This window comes from Harpegnathos saltator, unplaced genomic scaffold, assembly GCF_003227715.2.
Source record: "Harpegnathos saltator strain DR-91 unplaced genomic scaffold, Hsal_v8.6 scaffold297, whole genome shotgun sequence".
NCBI lineage: Eukaryota > Metazoa > Arthropoda > Insecta > Hymenoptera > Formicidae > Harpegnathos > Harpegnathos saltator.
The window spans coordinates 545,454-561,625 of NW_020230091.1; the positions used below are offsets into that span (position 1 = coordinate 545,454).

Consider the following 16,172-nt stretch of genomic DNA (forward strand, 5'->3'; position numbering starts at 1 on the left):
TATAATTTTTATTAATAATAATACATAAGCAAATTAATCTTTGTTCTTGTTTATATCTTATGCAATACGTTGCAATGTCATTAGAATTAAGTTCTTCTCTTGTAGTATGGGAAAATATCAATTCGATAACAGACACAGTTATCGAGTACAGCGTAATTCAAAAGCGCCTATCTACAGTGAGGCGCATATAGTTCTATGTGATTATCTCTATCTCTAAAAAATGTAATCGCCTCCAGTTTTTATTCTTATATTAGGTGAGTATGAAATGTCCGATTTCGAATCAAAAGTTTGGTTTATTATATTAGGTGCGCAACTAAGTTCCCGCTGTTTTTCAAGAGATGGCTCCAGTAGTAAGTGCTAGTCGATTGTGACATAACCAAAACGTCATGAACCAAGCTTAGACATATGGTAAACAAACCGCTTTGACACATTAGTGATTTTGTTTTTGCGTCATATACTTTTGGTTGTGTGAAAATTTCTGATTTTGTGCCAAATAATCGTCATTTGCGGGAAGTGTTGCTTTTCTTCTTTCATTCGAAGAAAACGGCGGCTGAAGCGCATCGAGAACTCCAAAAAGTTTACGGAGATGCTGCTCTAAGTGAAACAACGTGCCGTGATTGGTTCCGTCGCTTCAAAGACGGTGATTTCGATGTTGACGACCGTTCGCGTGAAGGAAGGCCAAAAACCTTCGAAGACGCTGAATTGGAGGCATTGCTCGATGAGGATCCGTGCCAAACGCAAAAAGAGCTTGCTTCTGCATTAGGAGTTACCCGCCAAACCATTTCCAAGCGATTGCATGCGTTGGGAATGATTCAAAAACAAGGAACTTGGGTTCCTTATGATTTGAAGCCAAGAAACGTTGAGCGTCGTTTTTTCGCCTGTGAACAACTGCTCCAGCGGCAAAAAAGGAAGGGTTTTCTTCATCGCATCGTTACGGGTGATGAAAAATGGATTCATTACAGCAACCCAAAGAGAACAAAATCATGGGGACTGCCCGGTCATGCTTCTACGTCGTCGGCTCGGCCGAATATTCACGCTGCGAAGGTTTTGCTGTGTATTTGGTGGGACCAGGGCGATGTTATTTATTATGAGCTGTTGAAACCGAACGAAACTATCACTGGGGAACGGTATCGAACTCAATTGATGCGATTGAGCCGAGCACTGCGCGAAAAGCGGCCACAATACGAGCAGAGGCACGAAAAAGTGATTCTACAGCATGACAACGCTCGGCCTCACGTTGCCAAACCCGTTAAAACCTACTTAGAAACGCTCAAATGGGAAGTCCTACCCCACCCGCCATATTCCCCAGATATTGCGCCGTCCGATTATTACTTGTTCCGTTCGATGGCACATGGTCTGGCTAATCAGCAGTTCCGCTCATATGAAGACATCTCAAAATGGCTTGATTCGTGGATAGCCTCAAAAGACGAACACTTCTACCGTGACGGTATTCGAGCTCTGCCAGAAAGATGGAAAAAAGTTGTCGCTAGCGATGGGCAATATTTTGAATGATTCATTTGTAACCATTTTTTCACAATAAAGTTGCCTTTTCATCAAAAAAACAGCGAGAACTTAGTTACGCACCTAATATCTCAAACTAGAAATAGTACAATTAATCCAAGTATGTGCCTAAACTATCGGCACAGTTCTGCCATCTTAACGATAGCTTATTTATGCCAGCAGCAAAGAAGCCTGAAAAGCAGGTAACGATAAAATCGCGGAAGACGTTTTCCACAGTTTGTTGAGAATTGAATATTTTTCCTTGCAAGAAATGATCCAGTGCCTGGAGAAGTGATAGTCAGTTGATAAAGTCTGGTGAATACGATGGGTGACAAAGAGTTTCTAGGTTCAGCTCCTGTAGTTTGAGCAACATTGTTTGTGTGACATGCGGTCGAACGTTGTCTTGCAAAAGGATTATCTGTATCTATTGATCAATCTCGGCAGCTTGATCGCAAGCATTTTTATCATTTCGCCTAGTTGGTTATAGTAGACATCCGCTGTAATCGATTGACCAGGTTTCGTGAAGCTGTAATGGATAATATCAGCGCTGGACCACCAAACAGACACTATTAGCTTTCTTCTATGAATATTTGATTTCGGATTGTGTTTCAGCACTTCATCCATATCCAATCATTGTGTCCGAACACTTGCAATTGTCGAAAAGAATCCGCTGTCCATCACGCGTAACAATACGATGTAAAAATGATCGCTTTTACGTTGTGATAGTGAAGAAAGACAAGCTTCAAGACGACTTCTAACGCGCGTTTAATTCATGCAGAACCCATTTACAGTCTGTAAAGTAAGAGCGTGCACGGGTTAATGTGTAGAAAAATTTATTTTTAATGATTTTTAAGTACATGGATTTGTTGTACTCCATGAGAAGAAAAATGCTATTAATAATGAGTCCAGTCACCACTGGCATTGATAATTGCCTGGCATCTCCGAGGCATACTTTCCACTAAGTTAACTGCGTATTCGTTCGGTAAAGACCTCCAAATGAGACGTATTTGTCGTGTCAGCTGCTTCAAAGTGTACACTCCTTTTCCTCCAAGCTTGTGCTTGAAATATGCCCACACATTTTCAATGGAATTTGCATCTGGCGACTGCGATGGCCAATCAAGTGTGACGATGCCAGACTGCTCTTTTCACTCGGTGCAAAGCTTGCTCCGGTGTTTTGAGTCGTTGTCTTCCTGTAAGATCCAGTCTTCGTTTTTTTTATGAAGCATCGTTCAGCAGTCGGCAACAAACACTTCTCATAAATTTTAAGCATTAAGGTCGGATTCCGCTTAAACAAATTCACAATTTTTTTTTCCATATTCGGCGTCACTTTGCCTATCGAGCCACGTTCTGTCAAGTCATCGACATTTTTTATCTTCTTATATTGCTGAACCTACTTAGCGACGAACGATTTTGACTTTTTCATGTATTTAACAGCCACTGCATATGACATTTTTGGTCCTTTGGAGTGGGAACAAAGGAACACAGCCTCATAGCGCGATGCGTATGCGGCACTCATGGCGGTTAGCTTGTTTCTCAGGTTAGAGTTCGACGCCAATTGAATCTTTTGTGACAAAGCATTCACGACAAAGATTTCATCTATCGGCTCACAAAAAACTAGAACGATATTTGAAGCCAACTGCCATTTATGCCGTGCACGCTCTTACTTTACAGACTGTATCCAGCTTTTTTATTTTGTTGATTTGTTTCAAGTGATCCAATATTGTTGGAATAGTAACGTTAAACTTTGCTGCTAATTCACGCGTAGTTTGAAATGTATCCGCTTCCACTACAGTTTCAGCTCATCATTATCCACCTTGCCCTCGGGTCACCAACGTGGCTCATTTTCAAGATTAAAATCGCCAGAACGAAACTTCTCAAACCATCGACGTATTATACATTCATTAGTCATATCTTCACCAAACACTTCATTAATATTTCGAGTTGTCTGTGCTGCATTAGTTCCACGACGGAACTCATATTCGAAAATAACATGAATTTTTAACTTATCCATGGTTACACAAAAGACAATTCGAAAGATAATCACAAACCAAAACATGCATTTGAAAGATGCTGATGATGTACGAGGGTAGTCCCAAAAGTACCTGACCTGACGTATAGATGGTAGTTATTGTTTGAAAAAAATGACTATGGTAGAAAGTACCAACCTTATAAAGCTTAAGTTTGAAGTTTGACGACGCTACGTTGTTTAGTATTTGTTTGGCAGCCATCAGTAGTGAACGCTCTCAGTGAATTTGTAAACATGGAAAAAATTGGTCATCGTTATGTGATACAATACTTTCATTTGAAAGGCCTCAGTCCAACCAATATCAAAGCGGAGCTAGATTCTACTCTGGGGGAGTCTGCTCCTTCGTTTACAACAGTAAAATATTGAATGGCAGAGTTTAAACGAGGCCGTATGAGCTGTCAAGACGAAGATCGCAGTGATCGACCAAATGAGGTAACCACGCCAGAAATGGTGAAGAAAATCCACAAAATGGTATTGGATGATCGTCGACTGAAAATGCGCGAATTAGCAGACATGATACGCATTTCAAAAAGTTCTGTACATCGCATATTGACTGAAAATTTAGACATGAGAAAGCTGTGCGCAAGGGTGTCGCGATTGGAACAAAAACAGCGTCGTGAGGATGTTTCAATCGAGTGTTTGGCGAAGTTTCGCAGCAATAAAGCCGAGTTTTTGCGTCGATTCATAACCATGGATGAAACATGAGTCCATCACTTCACACTTGAGACGAAGGAACAGTCAAAACAATGAACTGAAAGGGGAGAATCGGCTCCAAAGAAGGCGAAGACAGTTCCATCTGCAGGCAAGGTCATGGCATCAGTTTTTTGGGATGCGCGTGAGATAATTTTCATTGATTATCTTCAAAAAGGAAAAACAATCAACGGCGAGTATTATGCGAACTTATTGTAGCGTTTGAACGTTTCTTGATGAGATCAAGAAAAAATGGTCGCATTTGGCGAAAAAGAAAGTTTTGTTTCATCAAGACAATATACCAGTTCACACATCCGTTATCGCGATGGCCAAAATCAATGAGTTAAAGTTCGAATTGCTTCCTCACGCATCCTATTCGCCAGATTTAGCCCCCTTATTTTCTGTTTCCAAACTTGAAAAAATGGCTCGGTAATAAAAGATTTGCCAACAATGAAGAAGTGGAGTCTGCGGTTGATGGCTATTTTGAGGAGCTCGACGATTCCCTATAAACTATAGGGTATAAACTATAGACTATAAACAGGGTATCGAAGCTATTGAACATCGCTGGGAAAAGTATATTGAGGTAATGTATATTGAGGTAATGTAGGCTATGTAGAGAAATAAAGATATTTTTTCCCAAATTTTTTGTGTTTTCTTTGTTAAGTCAGGTACTTCTGGGACTACCCTCGTATCTTCACAACAACAAAAAAGACCAAATGTCAAAGGTGAAATGTCAAAGATATCGTCTGTCGAACTTAGTACTTAAGAAAATCGGACATTTCATATTTAATGACCTAATATATGGATGAATTTGATATACGATGTTCTTATCCAATATATTATTTTTTACTCAAAGAACAACTTAAAGATTTTTGAAACTAATGAGGAGGGGGAGGGGATTTCAAAAATTTTTCAATTTTGCAAGATCTGAATACACAGTTGCAAGGAATAAGAAATATACTACAACATTCATATAAACTATTTTTGCATATGCCTCATACTTTAAAAGATATACGCTAAAAATGAAAATGGTTTTTTTCTTCGAAGGGTGGTTTCACCTCCTCAGATTGGAATTCCACACAAACAAAAGATAGTTTTGCATTACGGATGAATTACTTTACTTCCACACAAAGTTTCAGAATTTTTTTAATTTCCGCGTTCCCTAATCTTCCTTGTAAGTCTTGGACGGTTTATTTGTTATTTGCGCTACCTAATCGATCTACCTCGTTGGAGATCTGCCTCTGGATCTTCTTTCTTCTACTTTTCTTTGTATAATCAGCCTTTCTATACCTTCTTCACGCCTTACAACGTGTCCAAAGAATCTAAACATCCGATTCATGGACATACTCTGCTATATATGTAGATCACGTAGTATAGACGAATTTGTTCGGTCCACGATATGCGGAGCATTCTTCTCTAACAATACATTTCGGTCGCATCAATTCTCCTTCTCTTGCTTTGCCTTCTAGTCCAAGATTCAAATGCGTAGCCAAGGGTAGAGTAGGGAACATAAGACAGTGCACCAGCCGTTTCTTAAGGGCAATTGATGTACCTTTATCCTTCCAGATCTTGGTAAGTTTCCTCATAGCTACTTTAGCCAGTTCACATCTGCGGCGGACTTCACCTTTCATTGAGACCTTATTGCTAATCAGTGATATACGTATTCGCTGACAACTTTGAAATGGCCGATCCTTTTAATCTCCGATCTATTATTATTTGGTCTATCAACAATCATAATTTTGGTTTTTGAGATATTTAGCTCCAAACCTAAACTTTTATTTTCTTTCTCTACTCTTCCTATAAGCTTCCTCAGATCTTCTTCAGATCCGCCAGTAGCGCTGTGTCGTCTGCGAAACATAAGTTATTAATTTTGTTAACTTTTAAATATATACCCTGTATATTTGTTACAGCAGCGCGAGTGTAACATATGTATATATGTTTGTAAACGCGCGCATAAATGTCATAGTCAGTAATATAAACAGTTCTAACCTAAAAATATCTTGTTATAGATTTATTATAGATTTGTTACGCATTTTAAAACGACTTTTCGTAATGTTTTAAAGAAATCTGTAAGATATATTTTTAGTAGTGTCTTATTTAAGACGTATTTAACATTCTTTTTTAGATATGCATATTTTTAGATATGCATATTATACAAAAATGTTATTCATTTTCATTAGTAACGATGAAGATAACATAATTATTAGATTGTTGCAAAATAAATGGAAAACCGAATTTCGAATTTAAACTCTTATTTCTTTTATTTTATAAATTTAGAACACTTTTATTTTATAAATTTAGAACATATATTTCATTAATAAAAGGAGATTTCATTAATAAAAAGATTTCCATTCATTTTAACACGCTTTTCCCAACGCGATATAAACACATCAATGTTTTTCTTATAAAAGGAGAGACAATAAACTTATCAAATGTTATTTTTTGTCGTCATTATCTCTGAACAATTTTTCCTTTAAAAGTCTACCAAGATATTTAGCTATAAGTGATAATCTATTAATGAAAATTCAAGAGAATAAAGAGGATAAGGAAAATTTCACATTTGAATTCTGCAAGTTTTTTCGCAATTTGTTTCGTATACATATACAATACGTAGATAAGCATTATGTGTAACAATAAAACTTCGTGTCTATAGTTTCTTGTGCATAATATCAATTTCCTGATATTATTTGTCAGAGTTTCCCTTTTTTTAAAAACATATGTGCTACATTTTCTGTTGATCAGAAAACAGATACCGAAATCATCCACGGATAAAGATTTAGCTTCGGTATATGTTCTTGAATTTCACTTGCATATATCTATTGCACAAAACGACATCGATTATCTTACAGAATTTATTTTTCATCACACGTAACAACTCTATTTAAGATCTCTTCATTATTACATCTTAATTGTCTCGATTTCTTAAGCCGTCAAGCGCGAATCTGCTTCGACCATCTTTCAAAATCAAATCATCAATTACCAATAGAGCACGGCTACGAGACAAATTTTTAAGAGATTTTTATCACCAAACTTGAACTTCTCAAATTAAAGCTTAGTTCCCTGATCATTTACATCATCGCCGAATACCATATTGATATTTCGCGTCATCCCCGCCCCAGCATGACCTAATTTAAGCTTGTATAAATTATGCAAATTTTTTTATTTGCCATTACGAATTAAAACTGAATAAAACCATCGTAAATACACCGCACGTCACAAATAAGGTTACACAGGCATATTAATTAGAAAACATGAACTTCTTAAATGATGTTATACAGAATGTTCCATTTTAAATGAGCCAAGCAAAAATCTCGAAAAATATAGAAGATATTAAGAAACGTTTCAGACAACAGTTATATGGTTTCAAAGAGGACATAAAACAACTATCATTTTGTTACAGAATATATTGTTACAATAGTGCTCTGACTTTTGTTAATTCGATGATTTTGAAATTTCCAAAGATCGATAAGTTAACAAAAGTTACGACATTATTGTAACAATATATTCTTGAGACTAAACAGAAATAAAAATCTACTACTATTTTTTCTTTCGACAAATAGTTAGCGAGGTATCATAAGTTAAATGTTGAAAAAGTTATCAAGTTTTCCTTAAATATCTCAAAAAATATTAGACAAATAAAAAAATGTTTCAGACATAAATTGTTAGAATTAATTGGTAGAAAAAGATGATATAATAAAAAATTGAAATTTCCATTTAAGAAAAGTAATGATCAGTGAATATCTTGAAAGTGGCGCCATCTATAAACAAAATGATATAGTTATTTTATATCCTCTTTGAAACCATATAACTTTTGTCTGAAACGTTTCTTAATATCTTTCATATCTTTCGAGATGTTTGCTTAACTCATTTAAGAAAGGGGACACCTTGTATATTGTTGTATCGGAGCCACAAGGTTTGTGGCGACGTCCGTTGTCCGTGAGCCTCAGGCATCTGATTTTGACAATTGAGCGAGGATTGTCCTGACGACGAGAAAATCGATACGAAGATAACAGAACAGCTGAGAGAGTCTCTGGCAAGCTGTCATCGAAGACAGACGCGAGAATTCAGAATTATTAAAATAGAGAATTATTCTTGTTTAAAGCGTGAACGAGTTGTGCTGTAAATATTAAAGCTTCTTAGTCGTTACGCGAGTGTTTTCATTTACCTGAGTGCAAGCGCGAGTGCGAGAGTGAGCGCAACAATATATAGAGTTTTCAAAATAGTCTCAGAAAGAAGAGGCCAAACTTTAAGAGCATATTCTATTCACTATGAAAATGGAAAAGGTCATAAAGATGAAAAAGGCTATGAACATGGGTCCAGAAACGCTTTTGCCCAAGTTATAAACACTTTTTACTGAGCACATCCAGTACATTTCAATCGCATTGCTCGAGAGTTTCTGAACAATAATTATTAATATATCAATAGATAAATTAAAAGAGGAAGATTGCTTGACCTGCACGATCTCTAGATTTGAATCCCTTGGATTTTTATTTATAGGAACATCTTAAGAGTCTTGTTTATAAGACTCCTGTTGTTATTGTGAAAGTACTCCGGAATCATATTATCGTTTTGTGCAACAAAATACGAGATACTTCGGGAATTTTCGTCTTCGATAATCCATGAGACGTCAATATGAGGCATGCATTAATGCGGAAAGAAATCATTTTCAATAATTTTTTCAATAAAATATTTTTAGCAAAAAATATTGTAAATAAAAAGTGTTTATATTTTGGAAAAGAAGCATTGCTTGGCCCATTTCTATGATCCTTTTTCATCCTTACAGTAGAATATGCTCTTAGAATTTGGTCACATATTTCTGAAACATTCTGTATATAGCATCACATTCTGTACATAGCATCACCCGCAGGGCAAAAAGATGAGATACAAAAGTGAGAAATTCGTGTTATTAAAGCGATCATTTTATTTACAATAAATACGTATTTTGAATAACAATGAATATAGTCATCTCTTTTATTGTTACTTTATACATGTAGAATAAGCATATATAAAACTTGAAACAGATTCTGAAAACCCAAATAGACAAAAAGATATCTTTTAGATTTCTAAAAGATATCTTGCAATGTCTTGAGATATCTTACATCATATCTTACACTTTTTCCAAAGAGATATCTTTTAGGGATCTAAATGTTACAGATATCTTTCAAGACATCTTTTAGATGTCTATAGATCTTTTAGAAATTCTATAAAGATATCTTCAACTAAATCTATTTAAATATCTTTTAGACAACTTCTAGACATCTTTTAGAAATGTCTTGAAGTGTATGGTAATTATGCATAAAAGAGGCCCCTCCTCCGATTTAATTTATTTTTAAATATGTTGTTGCGGAAGTCTTCCTGAGACATTTCATATATATATATATAACGGTCGGACACAAATAGCTTCGGAAATACAAGCTGAGAAATGATGAAAGTAGTAAATATGAAAATTCACTTAAAGTAATGAATCACCGAAACATACACACACACACACACACACAGCGAATGGTAGGGTGCGGGAGAGCCTTCGGCCCCTCCACCCGCACCCCCCCTCGTCTGATCGAACTTGCATCACGTGGAAAATCGCAAACTCATATGACACAAAACAATACGACTTTCCATATGAAGCGAGTTCCCTAGAATACTTATTATTTCTATTCTTTCTCAACTTGTATCTTCGAAGCTATTTGCGTCCGACCCTTATATATGTATATAAAACGACTCAGAAACACTCCCCCAACAACATATTTAAAAATAAATTAAATCGGGGAGGAGGCCCCTTTTGCATAAATACTGAATATATCTTTCATAAGATATCTTTTAGATGTTTACAAGATATCGATGTTTACTGGGAAGTTCTTCACAATTAGGTAAAAGTAACAAAAATTGTAATGCGCGTGATTCCTTACTTATTGAGTGATGATAATGATAACAAGTTACTTTTCTCAATAGGTAATAAATAACGATAACGCATTATTTTCCAGAAGTAATTTTCCCAATAGTCGTAATTTCAGAATTAAATTTAGGGTTAAATCAGAATCGTGTATTTACAATACATAATACTTTTCTTTGCAGGCCACACCGATAACTGGAGCGACGAAGATCATCAGCTGTTCGTGAACACACGACAGAAATGCAACACCACACCTGCTTTGGTAGCCGCCATTCAGTCTAAATGTCCGGATTTAACTGCGGAGGCCATAGTGAATCATGAGGCTTGGTACAAGATTTACCTGAGTCTGCGTGAAAAACAAAAATCAAATATTAGGAAATGGCGTAAAGAGAAAGAAATGGAGAAAAAAATCCGCGAAGACAAAATGATAGCCGAAAACGCGGAAGAAATTTTTTGCGAAGAGTCAAATCTTGACATCGCGAAGAAACTTCGACTCGGCGCGAGTAATAAACACGAAACAAAAGCAACAACATCCGGTAACGTTGTCAATATTAGCAGCGCCAATCGGAAAAAGGAATTAATAAGACAGTGGAAAATGGAGAAGGAGAATAAACGTTCGATAGAGGAGCAACAGTCGAAAAGGTTGATGGAGTCAAAGCTCGCCGCGCAAGAGAAACGTAAGCAAGAAAGACTGAAGATGATTCAAACGACCTTGCTGGATTACCATAAAAGAAAATTGACGGAACTTTCCGCCAACGCGTCGAAGGACGATTCGAAAACAGAACGAAAGTACGATCCAGCGATGATCGAAAGTTTCAGGTAATGTCAGCTGTTATTAAAGTTGAAGGTAAATATCAGAGTGAACGATGATGTACTAAATAACACACGCGGAAGAGTAGTGCGTGAGATTCTTCTTTTATCTACGACTTTCCCAAAGTCCAATTTTATATTTAAGATGGTCTTAAATTTCTCTTCAGATCTTCCGTAACTAATAAAACGACCCGTGCAGCATCTCTGATAAAGATGACGTTCAAATTTTTAATATTAGATCCGACTATGAGTACCGTCCTAAGTCTAAGTAAAGAATATCATGTTATATGTCATCAACAATTCTCTATAATCATGATTATGAATGGCACCAACAGAAAACAAGACGAGGAACATATAAGAAGAAAGAAATATATGATAGCAATGTTACGAAAGTCGGCGCAGAGTCAGACAACAAAGATAGTCAAATCGCAAACGATAAAAACACGAGAGCACTCGACTCTATTGAATCCGACGAAAGTTTGGAACGAAAAATGCAAGATGCAAGATCTCAATACGAAAGAACCGAGGAAACTGCAATATATTAAGGACGTTCCTCGTTTGTACGTATATGCAAGCGAAACTTATATATATATATATATACTATATATATACTATATATATATATATATATATATACTATATATATATATATGATTTTAAGGGAGGCATAAAACAACTATATCATTTTATTTATAAATGGTACTATTTTCGAGATATTCACTGATTATTACTTTTCTTAAATGGAAACCCCAATTTTTTATTACACCATCTTTTTCTACCAATTAATTTAAACAACTTTTGTCTGAAACATTTTTTTATTTGCCTAATATTTTTTAAGATATTTAAGGAAAACTTGACAACTTTTTCAATATTTAACTCGCGATATCTCGTTAACTATTTGTCGAAAGAAAAAGTGGTACTAGACTTTTTTGCTCTATTTGGTCTCAAGAATATATTGTTACAATAGCGCCCTGACTTTTGTTAATCTGATGATTTTGAAATTTCCAAAAGTCAGTAAGTTACTAAAAGTCAGGACGCTGTTGAAACATCATATTCTTGAGATTAAATAGAGCAAAAAAGTTTAGTATTACTTTTCTTTCGACAAATTAGCAAGATATCGCAAATTAAATATTGAAAAAGTTGTCAAGTTTTCCTTAAATATCTCAAAAAATATTAGGCAAATAAAAAATGTTTCAGACAAAAGTTGTTCAAATTAATTGGTATAAAAAGACGGTGTAATAAAAAATTTAGGTTTCCATCTAAGAAAAGTAATGATCAGTGGATATCTCGAAAATGGTACCATTTATAAACAAAATGATATAGTTATTTATGTTTCCCTTGAAATCATACAACTTTTGTTCGAAACATTTTTTTCTAAAACGCTTGATTATCGAGATATTTTACCGATCCGGCACTTTTTCCTCATCCTGTATAAATATTATATATATACAGAATGTCTTAAAAATACCTGAACCCCTGGATAACTTTGCAGGATCAAGTTTTCATGAAAAACTTTAAGTACAAAAGTTGTAGAAAATCGAGTAACAGACTTAATGGTGACCTTGAATTTGACCTTGGCCATGACTTTGAAAGTCATTTGAAGGTCAACTTGCATTTTTTAAATGGGAACTCTTATTTTTTATTTCACTGTTCTTTCTACCAATTAATTTGAACAACTTTTGTCTAAAACAGCTTTTTATTTGTCTAATATTTTTTGAGATATTTGAGGAAAGCTTGATAACTTTTTCAATATTTAACTTACGATATCTCGCTAACTATTTGTCGGAAGAAAAAGTGGTACTAGACTTTCTTGCTTTATTTAGTCTCAAAAATATATTGTTACAATAGTGCCCTGACTTTTGTTAACTTATTGACTTTTGGAAATTTCAAAATCATCAAATTAACAAAAATCAGGGCACTATTGTAACAATATATTTTTGAGACTAAATAAAGCAAGAAAGTTTAGCTCCATTTTTTCTTTCGACAAATAGTTAGCGAGATATCGTAAGTTAAATATTGAAAAAGTTATCAAGCTTTCCTCAAATATTTCAAAAAATATTAAGCAAGTAAAAAAATTGGCCAGACAAAAGTTGTTTAAATTAATTGGTAGAAAAATACGGTGTAATAAAAAATTGGGGTTTCCGTTTAAAAAAAGTAATGATCAGTGAATCTCGAAAGTAGTGCCTTTTATAAACAAAATAGTATAGTTGTTTTATGTCCCCCTTGAAATCATACAACTTTTGTCCAAAGCATTTTTGCTGAAAATGCTTTGTTGAAAAATTATCGAGGTGCGTTTTTTAAAATAGGACACCCTATATATCGGCGTTGGGAAGTAACTCGTTACTTGTAACGAAGTTACAATTAGTTATTTTTTTTTTGGTAACTATAATTTAACTTCGTTCCGTTTTTTCCATTTATAACTGTAACTTAACTTAGTTACATTTATTTGATAACTAATAACTAATTTAATAGTTACTTTAGTAGTTACTTTATATATTTCAAACTTAAGTTTCTGATAGACCAGCATGATAACGCGACGTGCGATGCTTAATATCCAATAAGCATACAGTTATTCTGACTACATTTGAAAAACGCGCTATTGCGTCATCTATCCTTATCGTTCATTAGATATAAAACAAGGATAAAATGACGTAATAGCGTTGATAGTCTCCTCTCCGAACGTAACCTGTATTTCTTTTAAAAAAATTGTACACCTATTGGACATTTCCGCGCATCTCCAGTCCTTATTTGTTAACATAATCTATGTTCAGCGTGAAGTGCGCTACATGATTTCAATTATATAAAAAATTCAAGCAATAGATAAAACATTGAGATAAAACATCTCAATCTTCGTAGAAGGATTGTAAAATGCCATGGCCAGCATATGCAGAAATATTCGAGTTACAGCAAAAACTTGGAAACGGGAACAACTGGGCCGTTCTTTCTTTGCCTAGTTGTATTAGTAATGTAAAAATTATATACAATATGAGGAATATAATAATCAACAAACTAATTTTATATACAAAAAATTGAAGGAATTTACACAATTATGAAATTTAAAATAATAGCATAATTATTGTAAACAAATAATTGAAAAGGAACGACTCGTTATTTTCTAAATAACTATAACTGTAACGTGTTATTTTTGAAGGTCAATAACTTGCAACTGTAACTAATTACTTTTACAAAATAACTTTCTCAACTCTGATATAAATGTATATAAAATCGATATTTCACTTTATTTTATACAGATACGTCCAATGGAGAAATAAAGAATCAGACATCAAGAATATCCCGACGTTTGCCTGAGTTGAGTTGAATCTCGTATTTTGAATTTGAATTTCGTATCCAAATGAAATGTACGTATAACATGGCAAGGACAAAAATAAAGGTACGGAACATTGATATATACTTATGTTTATTTTTCTTTACGAACGTACCTTTGTTTCTCTCAGACGATGTACATAATAAGTTATGAGTAAACGAGCGTTGAATTTATCCAGAAGCGCCGTTTCGCGCATTATATTTCAGTTTTGTTTTATTATAAAACGTCCTGTCTGTGTTTCGTCGTTTTCATTTTCATTTATCAGGGACACGAAAGGACGTGAAAATAGAAGGCGAGAGAGAGAGAGAGAGAGAGAGAGAGAGAGAGAGAAGTGGGGTGGAAAAAGAGCGGAACAGTGAGGAAGGGACAATCGTTGTCGACGTGTCCCGGATAACTGCAACTCTCGGTAGCTTTACTCAAATATATATAATATACTTTCTATCAATCCTCTGTCTGTTAATTCGATATCCCTTCGTTTAGATTACCAAATACAAAAAACATAATGGTAATATAATATTATAATACAAGCGTGACCGTCATATCACGCCGAATGATAGCCAGTCTGAAGGATCGTCCCGATACGTTTAACACACACTCCCTTGTTATATCATTATTATTAATTACTATATTTGTTTACATCTCGCATGGGGTAATCGCGGCGCGATATGACGGCAACTCTTCCTTCTGTGGGAATACTTACGCGCGAAATCATAAACGCGTACTCTTGTTCGTCTTTCTTTAGACATTGTGTATAATGTATGTATATATGTGTATATATATATATATATATTTATTTATATTTATATTTTTTCATATATATATTTATACTTTTTTATTTTATTTATTTATATGTAGAAATATAATTATTTAGAATTTATAATACGCGTATCGCCTAGAAGTTTGTTTATTACAACGAACAATAAAATCGTTTAACGCACCACTCTCTCGCGCGAATCTCTCACTCATACTTTCTGTCCCGACCAACAACACACGTCACGTCACTCGGTGCAACTCGGCTGCCGCAATTTTTTTATCACTAAACTGCTCCAAAATCCAGATACAATAAATATATACATGTGAACATTTGTACAGCGGAGCCTCCCTTTCGTCCCTTGTTGTAACACATGACTAACATTTTGTCTGCTTAGTCGACGATAGAAGCCCCACGAATAATTGCGCTGCCTTTCAATCTCACACACGACCTTAATATTATTTGCTTCATTAAGCGATAATTCTATTTCGTCTTTTCCTCCCTCCGAAATAATAACGGCTCTTCTCAATATCCGTTTCGCAAGAAGGTATTGTTTTCTCTATTGCATAAGAGTTACGGCTCTTGGTTGCGAACAGCGAATCATTGATCGGTAAGTCGATAGAATTGACACGATCAGTGCTATTATTAAAAAGCGATTTTCATGAAGAAAATACGCGTAACATTTCTTTCTCTTGTAACAAGCGCCTCGAAGAGCGTCTCTTACGAGAAGCTTCAAAATGGAAGATTGTCGAGAGTTACATATACGACGATGAATTGAAACATTTGCGACCCTTATTTTCGCAGATGAACGAAATGAAAGATCAAACTGTGCCCGACTCTGCACGAATGACATGAGTGAAAAACTTTCGCTTCGCGAGTATTTTTCTTTTTTTCTGAAAGGGTTGCAGAACGCATGAGTTATTGATAAATTTTATTAGAATCTTTACATTCGTGAATTATTTACAGACACTTGCATATGTGTATGTATATACATACATATAGTATAATGCATATATACCTATATATACACGTGTATACTATATGTACATGCACATCGTAGCCATCGTTAGATTTAGATTTAAGAAAAAGACTTTCTCGAATTCCCGCGATAATACTGGAAAAAGAGGCTGACTTCGGAGAGAACTTTTCCGCTACGAAAGGCCGCACGAAACCATATACA

General features: G+C 34.9%; 1 protein-coding gene across 1 annotated transcript in view; it reads left to right on the plus strand.

Annotated features, from left to right (window-relative positions):
- Positions 1-15,014, plus strand: part of LOC109504088 (coiled-coil domain-containing protein 112) — a 44,784-nt gene extending 29,770 nt beyond the window's left edge. Inside the window, exons 4-6 of the mRNA XM_025299932.1 lie at positions 10,289-10,925; positions 11,252-11,476; positions 14,168-15,014. Of these exons, the coding sequence (XP_025155717.1) occupies positions 10,289-10,925; positions 11,252-11,476; positions 14,168-14,225 (920 nt within the window). The 3' untranslated portion in view covers positions 14,226-15,014. The remainder of the gene's footprint in view (positions 1-10,288; positions 10,926-11,251; positions 11,477-14,167) is intronic.
- The last annotated feature ends 1,158 nt before the right edge of the window (positions 15,015-16,172 follow it).